General features: G+C 41.3%; 1 protein-coding gene across 1 annotated transcript; it reads right to left on the bottom strand.

The window, feature by feature from the left end:
- Positions 1–1,143: 1,143 nt before the first annotated feature.
- LOC134485107 (uncharacterized) lies at positions 1,144–7,104 on the bottom strand. Its single transcript, XM_063280922.1, has 2 exons — positions 6,736–7,104; positions 1,144–3,569 (listed from the first exon to the last, which is right to left on the bottom strand). Exon 2 carries the CDS (start codon positions 3,500–3,502, stop codon positions 1,760–1,762), a length of 1,743 nt encoding a protein of 580 aa, XP_063136992.1. The 5' UTR covers positions 3,503–3,569; positions 6,736–7,104; the 3' UTR covers positions 1,144–1,759.
- Positions 7,105–16,930: the final 9,826 nt, after the last annotated feature.

The following is a 16,930-nucleotide window of genomic DNA, read 5'->3' as shown; positions in this document are numbered from 1 at the left end:
TGTTTTTAAGTTAGTAATACAAGTTATTATAGAAAATGATTTAGATATGAAACTGTAAACTCACCCAAATAGGATAGACAATAGAACAATGTCTTAGTCAGGGTTTCCATTCCTGTACACACATCATGACCAAGAAGCAAGTTGGGGGAGGAGAGGGTTCATTCAGCTTGTACATTCACATTGCTGTTCATCACCAAAGGAAGTCAGGACTGGAACTCACACAGGGCAGGAAGTAGGAGCTGATGGTAAAGGCCATGGAGGGATGTTACTTACAGGTTTGCTTCCCCTGGCTTGCTCAGTTTGCTCTCTTATAGAACCCAAGACCACCAGCCCAGGGACGGCACCACCCACAATGGGTTGGCTCCTCCCCCCTTGATCACTAGTTGAGAAAATGCCTAACAGCTGGGTCTCATGGAGGCATTTCCTCAAATGAGGCTCCTGATTCTGAGATAACTTCAGCTTGTGTCAAGTTGACACACAAAATCAGCCAGTATAAACACTTTACCCAAAGTTGCCAAATACAGAGAGACTGGGCTTTAAATGTAATTCTTTCCTGAAGATGTTCATAACTGTTTCATATTTGTTCCTACTATATGTCATTTATTATTGTAAGAGAAAGAGCCTTTTTATTTAGACAATAAAGGGGGAAGTGTCAGGGGTTGGTCTAGTGCTGCTATGTGTTCAAATGCTAAATTATGTACCCCAAGAGCTGGTTGACCCAAGGTGAGCGCATTCCCACACACACCAGCTTTTGTTGTGTGAACCTTGTTTTCCAATGTAAAACTATTGGTTAAATTAAAATGGCTACAGATTACTGGGCAGGGGGGTGGGGATGGAGGTAGCTGGGTTTTCAGTTACTTGGCTGGGAGTCACAGGCAGGGAGGAAGGAGAATGAAGTAGGAAGAAGATGGAAGGAACAAGATGTCTTCAGTAGACGTGATGGACCAGGAGCACATGACCGAGTAAAATACCTTCCCAGGATGGACTCCTGGGGCAGAAGTCATGTGGGTGAGATTCAGAGAACAAGTTTCTTGAGTAATGCAGCTGGGAAGTAGGCAGACTAGTAAATAGAAATAAAGAGTATGGGTAATCCTCCAGTGTCACGCCCACCTCGTCCGGCAAGGAAGACACAACACGGTTGGATTCTTCTCAACAGCCTTTACTGCAGGACACCTTCTTTGTTGATACAGGGAGGCAACGGCAGCCAGCCCTAATTGTTACAACTTCAAGTGTTACAGCTCCAAGTGTTACAGCTTTAAGTGTTACCGCGCTGAGCGGCAAAGCCGCTCGGCTTATATACACAACACTATGCTAATCTTCTTTCAGGGATTGGTGGGGCACGAGTCACCCCACTGCCATCCCAGCTACTTGTCCTCCAGAGATTGGTGTGGCATGAACTTCCATTTAGCATAGTACCGCCCCAGCCAGACTGACGTCAGGTGCAAAACCCCACACATGCTCAGTACTGTTGTTAGGAGGGCGCCAGATTCACCTCATTATCATACAGCTGCCGCGCCGCTCCCTACATCTCCCCCTTTTTGTTTAATAAAATGACTGGTCTAGATCTGGGTGTCACGTCAATCTTGTCATTGCTCCTGTCTTAGGTCGTTCCTGACGATGACTTGGCCTTACCCGTCATTGGGTCACCCTATTGCTACCGGGCCCCGTGTCTTAGGTTGGTCCGAGCTCGAGGAAAGTTGCCCGTCCTTGGATACAATGACCCGACATGACTGTGACAAAAATGATCTAGGGCCAACTCTTAATCTTTCAAAGAGGCCAGCCATATATTGGGAGAAGCACCATTGTCAATGGCGGTCATAGCCTGGTAAACAACCGCTTTGTGTCTGGCATGTTCCCTTTTTAAACGGCCAATAAGCCAGAGACATACTCCGCATCCCAGGAGGACAGTAGCTCCCCAGGCAAACATGCCTGCCCACTCCTTAAAAAAGGAGAAAGCATTGGTAACCCATGAGGTAAAGTCTTCAATTGTGATGGGGTCCAGCCTAGTGCTGTTGAGGACAGCAATCTGCATCAGCAATTGTCTGGATAGTTGCTCTGCTTTCATGGACCAGTTTCCTTTCAGATAATTTGAGATTTCTTTGCTCTGTTGAGAATGCTGAGAAAAGTTGGCTTGCAAAGGAGTAATGCATAAACCTCTTAGGGAGGAAATGCAAGACAGCTGTGTTATAGGATACAGTGCTTCAATTTGTTCTTGAACTAAATCTATCCTTTGATTGGCTAATAGGCCAGATGCCAAATGAGTATTAAATTCTTCTTGTATCTCTAGCACCATTGCAGTTCTTTCTACAATCTGATTGACAGTCTCAGCCGTCTGTATTTGATTGGTCATAGCAATTGCAGCTGTGGTAGCTGCGGCAGCAGACAGCACAATGGCTGAAATTATGGCTGCCGTAATTCCAAAATCTCTTTTGGTTCTCAGCAAATTAAGAATAGGAAAACTATCTGGGTTTGCCTCTACTGGGATTGGCACAAAGGAGGGAATCTTGACCATCACTGCGGTGTCATTGTTGCCATCCCAGCATTCAGCTAAATAGCAGACTACATCAGAGCTATTACAATTTAAAGCACCATTGCTTACATTAGTGCTTATCAGAAAGAAAAAAGGTGATCTAACACATACTGAAGTACTAGTGGCAGTATTATGTTCCAAGAGGTTATTATATTGAATATTGGTCAACCTGGTATCATTTTTTCTGGTAGCCGAAACATTATACAGCGTGAAGTTCTCACCCATCAACCTAGCAAAGGGGGTCAGGGATGTATATGCCCCTTGCTCATTGGACAGCACCCACTGAAACCAAGGCCAGAGATTATGCTTGCCAGTCTTATTCTCCCCCCAATCATACTGTACATGGCCAAGAGGAGGGGAAAATTCAAATCCCGGTAGGAATTGTTTTGTTCTATGGAATGGACTCTGACATGGGGTAAAATTAGGTGGAAACTCTTGATGCGGGGGGCAAGCGGGTAAGACTCTACGACGGGTAGAGCTATTCTGTGCATAGTTACCTTGCCCTGGGTGTGATGGAACACTACAATTATGCATCACAATTAGTGTTGTAATGTTCAGATCAGCAGAACTATCGACTGACATGTCCTCGCTGGGTGAAGAGACTCCCTGGGCGATTTGACTCAAAGCAGCCAGGATGATCCCGGTGTTCATTGTGCTGTCACTCACAGGATTCAACCAATTAGCTAATGTGGCTCTACGCAACCAAATACAGGGCACGGAAGAGTCTTTAATGGTAAAACAAAAGGTATGCAACAGAGAAACGTTAGTGGCGGCATACCGTTGGGGCATTTCTCCAGTTGGCACTATACAGGGAACATCACGCAAACAGGAGGTAGAGAAAAAGGTTGGTAAAACAGTAGAATTGCTATGGACTGGCATGGGTACTGGCCAGGATCTGGCAATAGCCCACAGGGTGATCGAATTAACCTGTATTATCATTCCCAGTAGTAATAGTAGGGTTCGTAGTCTCATCTTCAGGAAGAGCAGAAGGCAATTTTCGAGTCAAGTGCTCAGGTACCCAAATTGGATTTTCTTGATTCTGCGGAAAAACACAAACAGCTCTCCTAGATCTCGAGATCACGGGATCTGGGCCACACCATTGATCAGTTAAGACATCCTTCCACTTTACTTCTGCATTAGTTATAGGTGTAGTAGTAGCATGGCGATCCGCAGCAGAGCGGCCATGCGCATCCAAAATTAAGAAATTTAGAGTAAAAAGAGCTAAAGAAAGTTGTTCTTTTGGTGTTCGGCTGCTGGCAATTCCCTCTTTTTGTTTTTTTATAAGCTCTTTTAAGGTACGATGTACTCTTTCCACAATTCCTTGACCTTGGGGATTGTATGGCAATCCTGTAGTATGTTTGACCTGCATTGTCTGGCAAAATGCCTGAAAGGACTTTGCAGTGTAGGCAGGCCCGTTGTCTGTCTTGAGACTATCAGGCTTTCCCCAGGCTGCCCATGCCTCTAAGCAATGGCTAATGGCATTACGAGCCTTTTCACCAGTCATCAGAGTAGCATGTATAATACCAGAACATGTATCAACAGAAACATGAGCATATTTTAAATTTCCAAATTGCGATATGTGTGTGACATCCATCTGCCAAAGTTTTAGCGGGATCAGACTATGAGGGTTAATCCCCACATGAGGAGGGTGGTGAAATTGAACACAATTCTGGCAACTTACCACATCACGAGCTGCAGCTCTAGAGATTTTAAATTTTTGTTGAAGAGTAAAGGCAGGTACATGAAACTTTTGATGAAATTCTCTAGCGAGGTCAACCAGAGCAGCATGAAAAATAAACTCTCTACGAGTACTAGCATCCACCAGGGCGTTATTACTGGTCATGGGACCAGGCAAATTAGTATGGGCTCGAATATGTTGTATGAAAAATTTATTTTTTCTGGCCCAAATCAAATTTTGTAATTCTAAAAGAATTTGACATACAGTACTAGTCGACCGAATTGGCCCTGCAATTTCAAGTGAGCGCACCGCATTAACCACATAAACAGAGTCAGAAATTAAATTAAAAGAATCATGAAATCTTTTGAAAACTTCCAATACTATTTTACATTTTGTAATTTGGGGCGTACCTGGACTATATTGAATTAATACTGGTTCTTGAGAGTAAACCATATAGGCACCTACACCTGTTTTGGAGCCATCTGTATAAATATCTAATGCTCCAGACAAAGGCTCTGAGGCAGTGATCTTAGGAAAGATCACTGGATGTTCAGTAAAAAATTGTAGCAATGGATCCTTAGGATAATGATTGTCAAACTCTCCATCAAAACTACAGCGCAATATGGCCCAATCATCTATCAATGCACACAATGTTTCTACCTGAGCAGTTGTATACGGTATAATAATTTTCTTTGGTGAAATACCAAAATGCTGAATGTAAGATTTAACGCCTAATACAGCAAGCTGTGCAACAGCAGAAGGGTAATATTCAAGGGTTTTATTAGGAGAAATATGGGGATAAATCCACAGAAGTGGTCCTTGTTGCCATAGCACTCCTGTAGGCTGACTAAAGGTTCTCAGTATACACAAAAGCAGATCTTCCTCTTCCTTGTACCTTCTTAGCATTGCCTTTTCCAGTCTTTCTTCTACTTTCCTCAAGGATAATCGTGCTTCCTTGGTTAAAACACGGGGTGAAGTAAGCTGAGAATCCCCTTTCAGGATCTCATAAAGTGGTTGTAAATCTACATTGGGCATTTTAAAATAGGGTCGAATCCAATTTATGCTTCCTAGTAATTTTTGAAAGTCATTTAATGTTTTTAAATGGTCTTTTCGTAATTCAATTTTTTGAGGAGAAATATTTTGAGCAGAGATTTTTGTTCCTAAATATTCTCCCATTTGGCCCATTTGAACCTTTTCAGGTGCTATGAACAATTGATTGTTTTTAAGCACCTTAACCACTTTTGTATAGGCCGCTTCTAGGGCGGCTAGTATAAACATTTAGCCAGCCCCCTGGGGAGCTTGCCCAGCCGACTTAGGCTTCTAGCCACAGATGCAGGCTCCAAAAGCCAATTGAAACTTTTTATGTATTTGTTCCTTACTTGAAAGGAGTTAAAGCTACATCAATGGGTGAATCAACCAGCATTTAAAGTTTTAACCATTTTTTTTTCTTTTAAACATGAAACACAAAACATTCAAGCAACGAGAAGCAAAACCCAGACATAAATTGACATACATCCACAGCTTGGTGCACCAAGGACAAACAATAGACACAGAGGAAAAGAACTAGATGGTGTTCCACCAAAGGGACCCAGACATCCTACCTAAAGAACCCAGAACCAGAAATAAGCACTTCTCCAATAGGAGCCAGCAAGGAGGCAAGACGTCTCCCACCTCCTTCTGTTCCCAGGAGAGCTTCAAAAAACTTAAGCTCATTTCCTTCTTCTGCCAAAGCATCTGTGGAGAGTTGGGGAGGACTGTTTTTCTCAACCCCATTCTCTCTCTTGTCTAGGGTGTAAACTGTCTCTAGTCAGGGTCCAAAGACTAAAAGTATCTATGAGAATCGACTTTGTTTCTCTAGATTTTAACATAACTCTAAAACACATACACAAAAACATTTTACCATTATTACCTTGTCCCCTTTTGACCACTACCACTACCCCAAATCTTTATCTTTGCACACGCTTTCAATTTCTGTGATCCTTCTGAATTCTGCTTACTGGGGCCTTTAAAATCTGTATCCACCACCTGAGTTCCCATTCGAGGGGTGAGTCTGGTGGTGGAACTGAGGTCGAGTCCTGCGCTTCGCTTTGTTGCTCTGCGGGAGGCCCGGGACCCAATGGTTCTACCTTTACTTTCACTGTCGGTGATGCTTTCCAGATTGTCTGACATTTCTAAGGTCAAGGCTTTTAAAGAAGAATATATCTTATTTGTTTCCTGGTCCTGATTATCCTCTTTTTTTTTTAATCTCTGCTTTCTCTCTGTTCCTTTTATCTCCTTTTCTTTTCTTTTTTTCTTTCGAGACCTTTTCTCCCTCTGACATACTTTCTTGTTGCTCTGCAAGGACCCTCTGACCTGGCCTAACTGCTCTAATGGCTTCCCACACAAAGAAAAAAATAAACAAAATTACAAGCCTTACCCACAAAGGATCCATTGGAAACAACATAGCTGCAGACTGCAGACCTTTTAGCCTCTAAACCAAGGCTTCCATCGTCTCTGCTCACCTCCAGAGAACTTTATCGTCCCTTACCGGGAACTTTTCCGATGTCGCTCGTCCTGAATCTGAAGAGTTCTGAGATCCACGAGGATGTCCTCGTCCCCGTACGGGCCACCACTTTGTCGCGCCCACCTCGTCCGGCAAGGAAGACGCAACACCGTTGGATTCTTCTCAACAGCCTTTACTGCAGGACACCTTCTTTGTTGATACAGGGAGGCTGCGGCAGCCAGCCCTAATTGTTACAGCTTCAAGTGTTACAGCTCCAAGTGTTACAGCTTTAAGTGTTACCCCGCTGAGCGGCAAAGCTGCTCGGCTTATATACACAACACTATGCTAATATTCTTTCAGGGATTGGTGGGGCACGAGTCACCCCACTGCCATCCCAGCTACTTGTCCTCCAGAGATTGGCACAGCATGAACTCCCGTTTAGCATAGTACCGCCCCAGCCAGACTGACGTCAGGTGCAAAACCCCACACATGCTCAGTACTGTTGTTAGGAGGGCGCCAGATTCACCTCATTATCATACAGCTGCCGCGCCGCTCCCTACACTCCAGTAATTGTGCTAAAGTTGATTTAAAAAAAGTCCATAGAACTCTGCCTTAATTATTGGGGGCTGGGCTGCCATATTAATACCTGATAGGGTTTGTTAAACTCTACTTACAAATGCTCCTCTTTCAAAACACTCTGATGTGCTTAGCCCATTACGTTTTGTTCATGATATAACCCCCATAGGCTCCTGAGTTTAAAAAGTTATGGACTCTCTGGGAGATGGGGCTGGAAAAAGTCAGTTACTGTGTGTAAGGACGTTGACCTTTGATAGACTAGTCCTACTTCCTATTTAGTCTCTGTTTCCTGGTAATTACATGACTTCCTGTCCCAGGCAGGAACATGACCTCATGCTCCCACAGTCATGCCTTCCCTGATGTGATGGGCTGAATCCCCTCAACTGTAAGTCAAAAATCAACCTTCCCTTAAGTTCCTTCTGGCCAGGTATTTGACCACAGCTGTTGAGATTCGGTCTTTTGCCAAATTGTTATGCTCAATACTGGCCTCCAAGGTCTGGTAGCCCCCAGGGATGAGAGAATCCACATGCAAGCCCAAGTGGCACTATGAAGCCTTCTCCCTGCTCTCAAGTTATCCCTGGTTGGTGAAGAAAGATGCCTACAGCCTATAGCTGGGCTAAAAAAAAGATAGTATGGCTTGGGGTGCAGTTCTTGGGCTTCAGCTTAGAGAGGACCACAAGGAAGAGGCCATGAGATAAGGGATCTTAAGAACTGGCCATGTGGGTTGAGCAATTGGAGTAAGGGCAGCCTATCCGGAACATGGCAAGTCATAACCTGGGGTTATTGATAGGGAGATAAAACCTAATAGTTTAGAGGGTAGATATTGGCTCAGCTGTAATGCTACAAAGGCATATTATAAATATAAAGTGTTGTGTCTTTTATCTGGGAACTGAATGCTCAAAGGCAAAGTAGAAACCCCAATTTGAGATTAAATATCTACTAGCAAAAACTGGTGAGCCAAAGTGTGGCAAGAACTCGCTTTTAACAAAATGATTTCAGATGCTTGAATCAAACACACATTGTCACTTTAAGAATAAGAAGGGGGCTGGGGATTTAGCTCAGTGGTAGAGCACTTACCTAGGAAGCGCAAGGCCCTGGGTTCGGTCCCCAGCTCTGAAAAAAAGAACCAAAAAAAAAAAAAAAAAAAAGAATAAGAAGGCAGGGAGACATGGTTCTAGCAAGGTTGGGTTTTCCCCAAGCTTGGAGAGCTCCAGCACTGGTTGGAATACATGCTGGTTTGGTGAGTGTGATTCCAGGAGTTGAAGTGTGAACTAAAATATAGCTATGCCCCCAAACCGGTCACTCTCCAAATGGCAGACGCAGCAGAAAGCCCCTACTGTGCAAAGAAGCGGGCAAAACTTTACCACTCAGAGAGAGGAGAGCAGGTGGATGCCTCCTGCAATAAAAAATAGAGATAAAAACACTAACTAAGGTGTCAACGCTACCTTAAGTAACTGGTTTCTTGAGTGTGGGCCCCTACAGGGAAAATGGTGATGGCTAAGCATGACACCCGAAAGTGATGACTTGGGAATATTCTTATACAGTAACACAAAAGAATTTAATATGAGTTTGAATATAGAGAAGGATATTAAACTAAGAAAAAGGGGGTGCATAAACATTAAATAAATAAATGCATGCCTTTGATCTCAATACTTGGGAGACGAAGGCAGAGACAGATAGGTTCCTTGTGAGTTTGAGACCAGCCTAATCTACAGAATGAATTCACATTAGCCTGGGTTACATGGTGGAAACCCTGTCTTAACAGATAGTAATTGTTTTAAATTATCAAAGATACTAATCTCTAAAGAAAGGAGAAGAAATGGGAGTTGATATAAATGCTTTCAAGAGTACATAGATAATCAATCAATCCAGACCTTTGATCTCAAAACTTGAGAAACAAAGGCAGGGACAGATAGGCTCCTTTTGAGTTCGAGGCCTGCCTAATCTACAGAACAAATCTAAGTCAGCCCGGGCTACACAGAGAAACCCTGTTTCAATAAATACAACAACAACAACAACAACAACAACAACACTACAAATAATAATAATAGTTTAAAATTGTTTTGTTTTATATTATCAAAGTAAAGGTGGTTATACATTCAGTGGTTATGATAATATTATACATCCTTTATGAGAGATCAAAATAAAGCAAGCCTAGGTAAAAGGAAGGCTGCTAAATTGGAACCATCTATACTTTTAATGACATCAGACTGCCTGACAGAGGGCATGCTGGGTTGGGAGAGAGGCTCCGTGTTTGTTTTAATAGGAAAGAAAAGGCTCTGAACTCCTTCCAAGTAATAAAAATCAGATTTGAGAGAGGGAGATCCCAGACGATCTCAGCTGCACACAGGAAAAATCAAAAGGGCCAAATACATTGGTAATTATATTGCTAAACCCTCTATTGAAATAACCCTGAAACTGACTGGGACATACATGTCTCCAGTCAGAATTTCAGCTTATATGGCCAATAAATCTTATTGGCTAGAGAATTCTCATGACTTATTATTATATACCATCCTTTCAGATGGCATGAATGGGGATTTATACTACAACTTGATTATATGGTCAAACTAATTTTAAAAGAAAGACAGTTGTCTTTCACCTGCCCAAAGAACAAAAAAGTTCATCCTTATTTGATCTATACGCCCTGCACATTTCATGTAACTGTCTTTATAGAACTATATATTTCTTGTAAGGTTTGTATGTTGCAGAATGGAAGATGAAGAGAACGACCCTGACCCCTTCACCCCTGCGGAGAGCCGCTGTTCCAGCTCCCTGCTTGACCCTGCCTCAAAATGAAGCTGTTTCCAGAGACTTGCTTCTACAACAGCTTCACAAAGAACTGCTCAGTTCATTCAGCCTTTCAGTCTGTTCAGGACTTCAATCAAGCCATGAACTTTCTCTGCACACAGACAGTAAACAGCAAATGATGCCAGCTAAGCTTTCTTTTAACTTAACCATTTTCCCAATTTCTGGGTCTCCAAACAGAAATCCTTTGCCCCAATTCAGCAGGAAACAGTTATAAGGAGACTGTCATACCACCTCTTAAGCTGGGGTGGATAGTTTTGGTCATTTTATGAGTTGTTGATATGTTGTCATTTTAGGGGATGATTTACAAATAGTTGTTGTCTTAGACAGGAAGGAAACTAAATAAGAAGCTTAAACTAGGATTTCTCTCTTTCATTTTTTTCTCTATCCCTTTTCTTTCTTAGATAAAGAGGGTTGAGTAGAAAAAAGGGATATATAAATATTATAGGAAATTAGATACATATGGGTAGATTATTGAATCTACTGTTAAACCAAAAGCAGAACCATCTTATAGCCATAATTTTACATTGGTAAATATCTTTATATTTTGATGCAAAATTGAGGCTATATACTGTTACACTGGTACAAAATCTTGTATATTTATATAGGTTTAAGATTTTCATTGGTATAAATCTTTGTATATTGATAAAAAATTTAAGGTTGTTACAACATAATATTTGTATATTTCAACAATTGTATAGGTATTATGGCTATGCAAAACTTTTAAAAATACAAGGTCTAATACCAGTCTTTTTAATGACTGCTATTATAAACTCTTTAAAACAATTAAGTAATGCAGTTTTATGTCAGATAATCAAAATTGTGGTCATATTAGATACTAGTTTAGTTATTTACATAAAAATGTTTTCAAGGTTATTCAGATAGTAAATAGTTAAGAATAATAATTTGACAATATAGATTTGCTATAAATAGATGATCTTCAAAACCTCAGAGATCCACAGAATATGGCATTCAAATTACTATTATTATTAAAAGGTCTTTTGATGATGAGACAGGTCTGCTCCTGACAGTAACCCCATTACACTACAGAGACGATGATAAGCATCAGTAACCTCCAGACGGAGTTGCTTCAATTATGACAAAACTAGCCACTGGGCAAAGAAAACGCCCCATTTCCTCTGGAGACAAAATGCTGTTCAAAAAAGACAAATAAAAGCAGGATAGTAGATTTCCAAGCTCTGCCAATACAAGGTAAGCAAGTCCTTTATAATTCCTGCTTCACATGAGGTGTGTCAGACGACCTGTGTCAGAAGGCTCAAGATGATGCTCTAACACTTCCGAGGTCACTGGGGACTTCCCAGGCAGTCAGCTGTCTCTGTCATGTCTATAATGTTTGGAAGCTGTATCCCTGTGATTGCTGCATACTCAGCTTTTACAATACACACACACACACACACACACACACACACACACACACACACACACACACACACATATATATATATATATATATATATATATATATATATATATATATTTGGAGCTGGGGACCGAACCCAGGGCCTTGCGCTTGCTAGGCAAGCGCTCTACCGCTGAGCTAAATCCCCAACCCCTTTCAGGTTATATTTAATCCTTTTCAGGTCTCTGATGGGGTTGAAGTCTAGATAGTCATATTCTTACTACAAGCTTAAATTATTTAGGGTTTAAGAAGATGCTCTAGGTTCAAGATGTTTATAGGTCATTAGTACAAGTTAGGATAGAAAACTTATCTAGATATAGAACTCTAAACTCACCAAGATAGGCTAGATGATAGAATACTTTATCTAAGTTGCTAATTATAAATAGACTATTATTCATTATAAATGTGTATCATACCTAAAGTTTTCATAATTTTTGTAATTGTATTCTGCCAAGGACAAGCCTCAGCTTGGAGAAGGATTCTGAGAGAAGAGGTGGCTGGGAGTGGCAAAAACAACTATAAGTGAAATTATAACTCCAAGCTGTGCTACACAAGACAGCTTTCCTGCCTGCCTTCTCTGGAGATCTCCAGACAGCGCTCTCTCTCTCTTTCTCTCTCTCTCTCTCTCTCTCTCTCTCTCTCTCTCTCTCTCTCAAGACAGTTCTCCAAGCAGTTCTCTCTTACTATTCTAAAAAAAATTCTCTGGATAGCTCATCTCTTGCAAATCATAACCCCAATCTTTTATTTTACATATCAACCTAGTCATTTGCTCCAGGCTCCCTTTTGATTATCCCATCAATCAGCATCCCATGACCCCAGCCCATTGATTCTTGGGAGATAGCAAGCACATGTTTTTTAACATTGCAAAAGACTTCAGAGATCTGCCTGCCTCTGTTAAGCACAGATGACAAGCTATCTGGGTAGGACCAAGACATGAAACTACCACCTCTACCATACCTTGGCATGCTAAAAACTTACTCTGTCCCAGACTGCCCCTGAACTCAGGAATCTGTCTACCTCTGTAACAAAAAACTTAGCTAGTGGCATCTCCTGTGATCACCACTCCCTAGATCTCTTTATCTCCTTCCTTAGCATCATTCTGACATGTTGATTCATAGTACACCTGCCTCTGTTCCTTTAGGTCTGTGAAGCTCTCTATATAATTCATATTGTATCCTTACATTTTGCATAGCTGAGAAATTACATATTTTTGAACTTATGTTTTTGAGTTCTTATCCACAGACTGAAGAACTGTCCTGAAGATCCCAGTGCTTACTATTTTGCTGAGGCAGTACCATGTAAGATGTCATACAGGTGAGGGCGGGTACAGGATAGACCAAGGCCTGTTTTTGGATGAGAAGGAAGGATGGGCAGGAGAAAAGTTTGAGTGAAGAGGAGGAGATTGGAACACAAGGCAACATGGAGAGGAAGACGCTGAGAGAACATGGAGGCGGATGTTAAGATTCCACTCTGTACCTTTACAGGTTGTTATGAATGTTCTTAAGGGATGGATGTGTACAGGGCTTTGTATGTTTAGGTGGGCAATTATATCTTATCAATTGGATCAGAGGTTATTGTGTTGTGTGTTCTTTCTTATGGTGAATTAAGTTTAAGAGAGTATGGGGACACTAAGCCACCACGGAATTGAGATGTATATTTCTGGGACCTGGATGGGGACAGAGATCGTTGTTAGGCTCAGAGAGAGGCCATAGGCAGTGTATTATGGGATGGAGCAAAGTGGATGAGAGGCTTTGCTGACTGAGATTAAGATATCTACCAGATATCGTGGGGCACTGTGGTGCCAGACCTAGTGGGGGTAAAAGAAAGCATTAAATTTTTTCTAATTTTACAGCAACAGTACCACACCTTTGACTCCTGGACTCATGCTGTCTCTGATTATTGTGGAGACATTAACGTTAACAAGGAGGACATTCCTTGAAGGAGGAACATGAAAATATGTACATTATTATACAAACAGGTCTTACACCCGCAGCAGCCATCCACACTTGTGGAAGCCTATCCCTGTTGGCCCAGTTCCAGGGAAGGGAACTATGTCATTCCACCCCCATCAAGGTCATGCCAGACTATCAATTTATATCTGAATTTATATACCTTTTATTGGACTAAATAGGGGAATTGTTGAGGTTTGGGTTTTTTTTATTATATATTGTAATGCTAAATACTTGGTCCCCATGACCTGGTTGCCCCAGGGATGAGAGAGTCTACATGTAGACCCAAGTGACTAACTTTGTCCTCCAAGTTATCCTCAAATGGTGAATAAAGATGCCTACAGCCTATAGCTGGGCAGAAGAGAGATAGGTGGAGTTTGTGGTCCCTGGGCTTAGGTTTAGAAGAGGGCCATGAGGAAGAAGGAGGAAGGAGAGGGGAAGATTCCATGGAGTAAGGGATTGTAAAAACTGGCCATGTAGGCTGGCCAATTAGAATAAGAGTGGTCTACACAGAACATCAGAACATGGTAAGTCATACATCAAGGTTATTGATAGGAAGGTAAAAACTAATAGCTTAGAAAGTAGAAATCTTCCCAGCTCTTGTGCATAAGGCTAATTGTAAATATAAAAGTGTCGTATCTTTTACCTGGGAACTGAATGGTCAAAGGTTGGGGAAGAAACCCTCATGTGAGATTAAATACAGCAATGAGAGAAGTAACCAATACAAAGTCTAGATGCCATTCTACATAGGAATGACTGAATGGTGGATGTCTGTTCCATGACACCACTCATCACTGATTTCCTTGTGCAACACCCTCAAATAGGTGCATGGTTGGAGTGTGCACCAGTTAGTCACCCTCCATTTAACTCACTAATCAAGGGATCTTGTAAAACTGTAAGTATCCCTGCTTAGATGAAAGGCCATCTTGAGATACAAGAGCATAGAAATTACACAGCTCTGAGGTGAGACAGTGTCCCAATGGAAGGGCATCTTGAGACATGAGAGCCCATCAACCACATAGCTCTAAGAGGAAGCCTCCTAAAGCAGAGGTGTTGCAGGCGATCCCCAGCTAAGTTGAGGATCAGGAGCCTCAGCCCTGCTCTACTTCTTACATTCTTCTCTTCATTGTTTCTTGACTTCTTCCCATAAGAGAGTCACATCAGGCAGCAACTTTTATGAAAAAGACTTATTGGAGGAATAACTCCAGGGAGTGAATGGCAGAAAACTGAACAAAGGACGGGGCTTATATAAGATTTCCTAGAGGGTACAGGTTTCCAGGCAGAAAGTTCCAGAATGAGGATTGGTAGGATTTCATGTCCTGAGCTCGGGGAGCCTGGGGATTGGTGGGGGTTCCTGTTCAGAGATTGGTGGGTTTTCATGCATATAAATTGGAGGATTTTGTGGAAAGTTCAGAGGTTGGTGAGTTTTTCTTGTTCAGGGATTGGTGGCTTTTTTCACCCCCTCTTTCCTTAATTGGACTCATGGGTTAGGACAGGAAGCAGGGGGCCAAGCATGACAGTTCAGCATCTCTGAAGATCAATCTTGTCAAAGCTGTGCATTCTGTAATATCTGAATCTCACAAACAAAGTTTTAGTGCCATTAAGTTTTTCATATGGATTATGTAAGGTACACAGATCAGTCAAGGATGAAATGTTGTTCTTTGAGCAAGTGAAAGACAATTGTCTTTTTTTATGAGTTAATTTAGTCAGTAACCAAATGTAATAATTCTCTCAGCTCTGCCTGCATCATACCTGTCTGCATGCTGCTGTGTTCCTTCTTTGAGGACACTGGACTGAACCTCTGAACCTGTAAGGCAGCTCCAATGAAATGTTGTCCTTATAAGAGTTGCCTTGGCCATGGTGTCTGTTCACAGCAGTGAAGCCCTAACTAAGTAAGACACATATCTTCTCAAACTTAAACAGCTGACTACCTGGACAGCCCCCTAAAAACATTGGAGCATCATTCTTCAGCCTTATGGCCTAGGATAATCTGCCAGACTTTTGCAAAACAGAATTATTAAGGATTGCTTACCCTGTATTGACAGAGCCAGCAGTGGAGTATTCTGCATAATGTGTCCTTTTCCTGGAAAGTATTTTGTCTGCAGATGAAATAGGCAATTTCTTCCCCGTGGCTACCTGGAGGTGAAGATGCTCAATTTCTTCTTTGCACCAAAAAGGAGGTGATGTCAGGAGAATATATGTCTCATTGTCATATGATTAAATAACATTGAATGTCACATTTTGTGGATTTCTGAAGTTTTTAATATAATTTAATCTGAACTGCTAAAGCTTGACTACTTTTAACTATTTCTAATCGAAGTGTATCAAAACCACTCTTTTATAATTAAGTCAGAATCTAACATAACTATGAGTTTGCTATCTGGCCCTTAACTCATATTGGTTAATCATCTAAAATCAGTTTTATAATAGCAATTATTAGAAGAACTGGGTCTAAGCTTTGTATTCTTAAATGAGCTCTGTAGCTGTTATCTAAGAGTAACAATATTTTTTTTTTAATTTTATGTATACGAGTACACTGTAGCTGTCCTCAAACCCACCAGAAGAGGGCATCGGATCCCATTAGAGATGGTTGTGAGCCACCTTGTGGTTGCTGGGAATTGAACTCAGAACCTCTGGAAAATCAGTCAGTGCTTTTAACCGCTGAGCCATCTCTCCAGCCCAAGAGTAATAATATTAATCTCAAAATTGTGTATCAATATAAGAAATCCTTATCAATGAAAACCTTAAATCTATATCAAAATAAATTCTATACCAATGTAAGAAGTTATAACTTCAACTTTGCATCAATTATAAAGATTTCTACCAATTTAGATTATGGGCAAAAAGAGATGGCTCAGCAGTTAAGAGCACTGATTGCTCTTTCAGAGGTTCTGAGTTCAATTCCCAGCAACCACATGGTGGCTCACAAACATCTGTAATGGGATCTGATGTCCTCTTCTGGCATGTCTGAAGACAGCTACAGTGTACTCATGTACATTAAATAATGTATTTTTTTAAAGTTTATGGTACACAATCCATTCCACCTATTTCCTCCCTGCTCAACATTTTCACTTAGTTATTTTCAAAACCTCTTTGATATCTAATATTTCAATGGTTTATCTTCTTGGACTCACCAAACAGCCAGTTTACCCTAAGCCTGACTTCTAGTGTCTAAGACTACTTTGTATCTGTTTATTGACTTGTTTGTTGCTTTTATTTACCTCCTGATTCACTTGTGTATCCTAATTTCATTTTGGTTACTGTGATAAAATACTTCAGTGAAAGATAACTTGGAGTAAAAGGTTTAACTTACATGTCCAAGTTGTACTCCATCATTGTAGAGAATTAAAGGCAAGATCCTGAAGCAGCTAGTCACACCCATAGTCAAGAACAGAAAAAAAATGAATATGTGCATATTCAGTACTCAGTTCTATCTCCTTTGTTACATAGCCCAGAACCCAAGAACCCCCAAGCCTAGAGAATAGTG

The sequence above is a fragment of the Rattus norvegicus genome, chromosome 1 (genome assembly GCF_036323735.1).
Source record: "Rattus norvegicus strain BN/NHsdMcwi chromosome 1, GRCr8, whole genome shotgun sequence".
Lineage (NCBI taxonomy): Eukaryota > Metazoa > Chordata > Mammalia > Rodentia > Muridae > Rattus > Rattus norvegicus.
Note: the sequence above shows the minus strand (reverse complement) of the source record. Positions and strands in the feature narration are given on the sequence as shown.

Coding starts and splice junctions, on each gene's coding strand:
- LOC134485107 (XM_063280922.1), bottom strand. CDS start 3,502: ATGAGACTACGAACCCTACTATTACTACTGGGAATGATAATACAGGTT.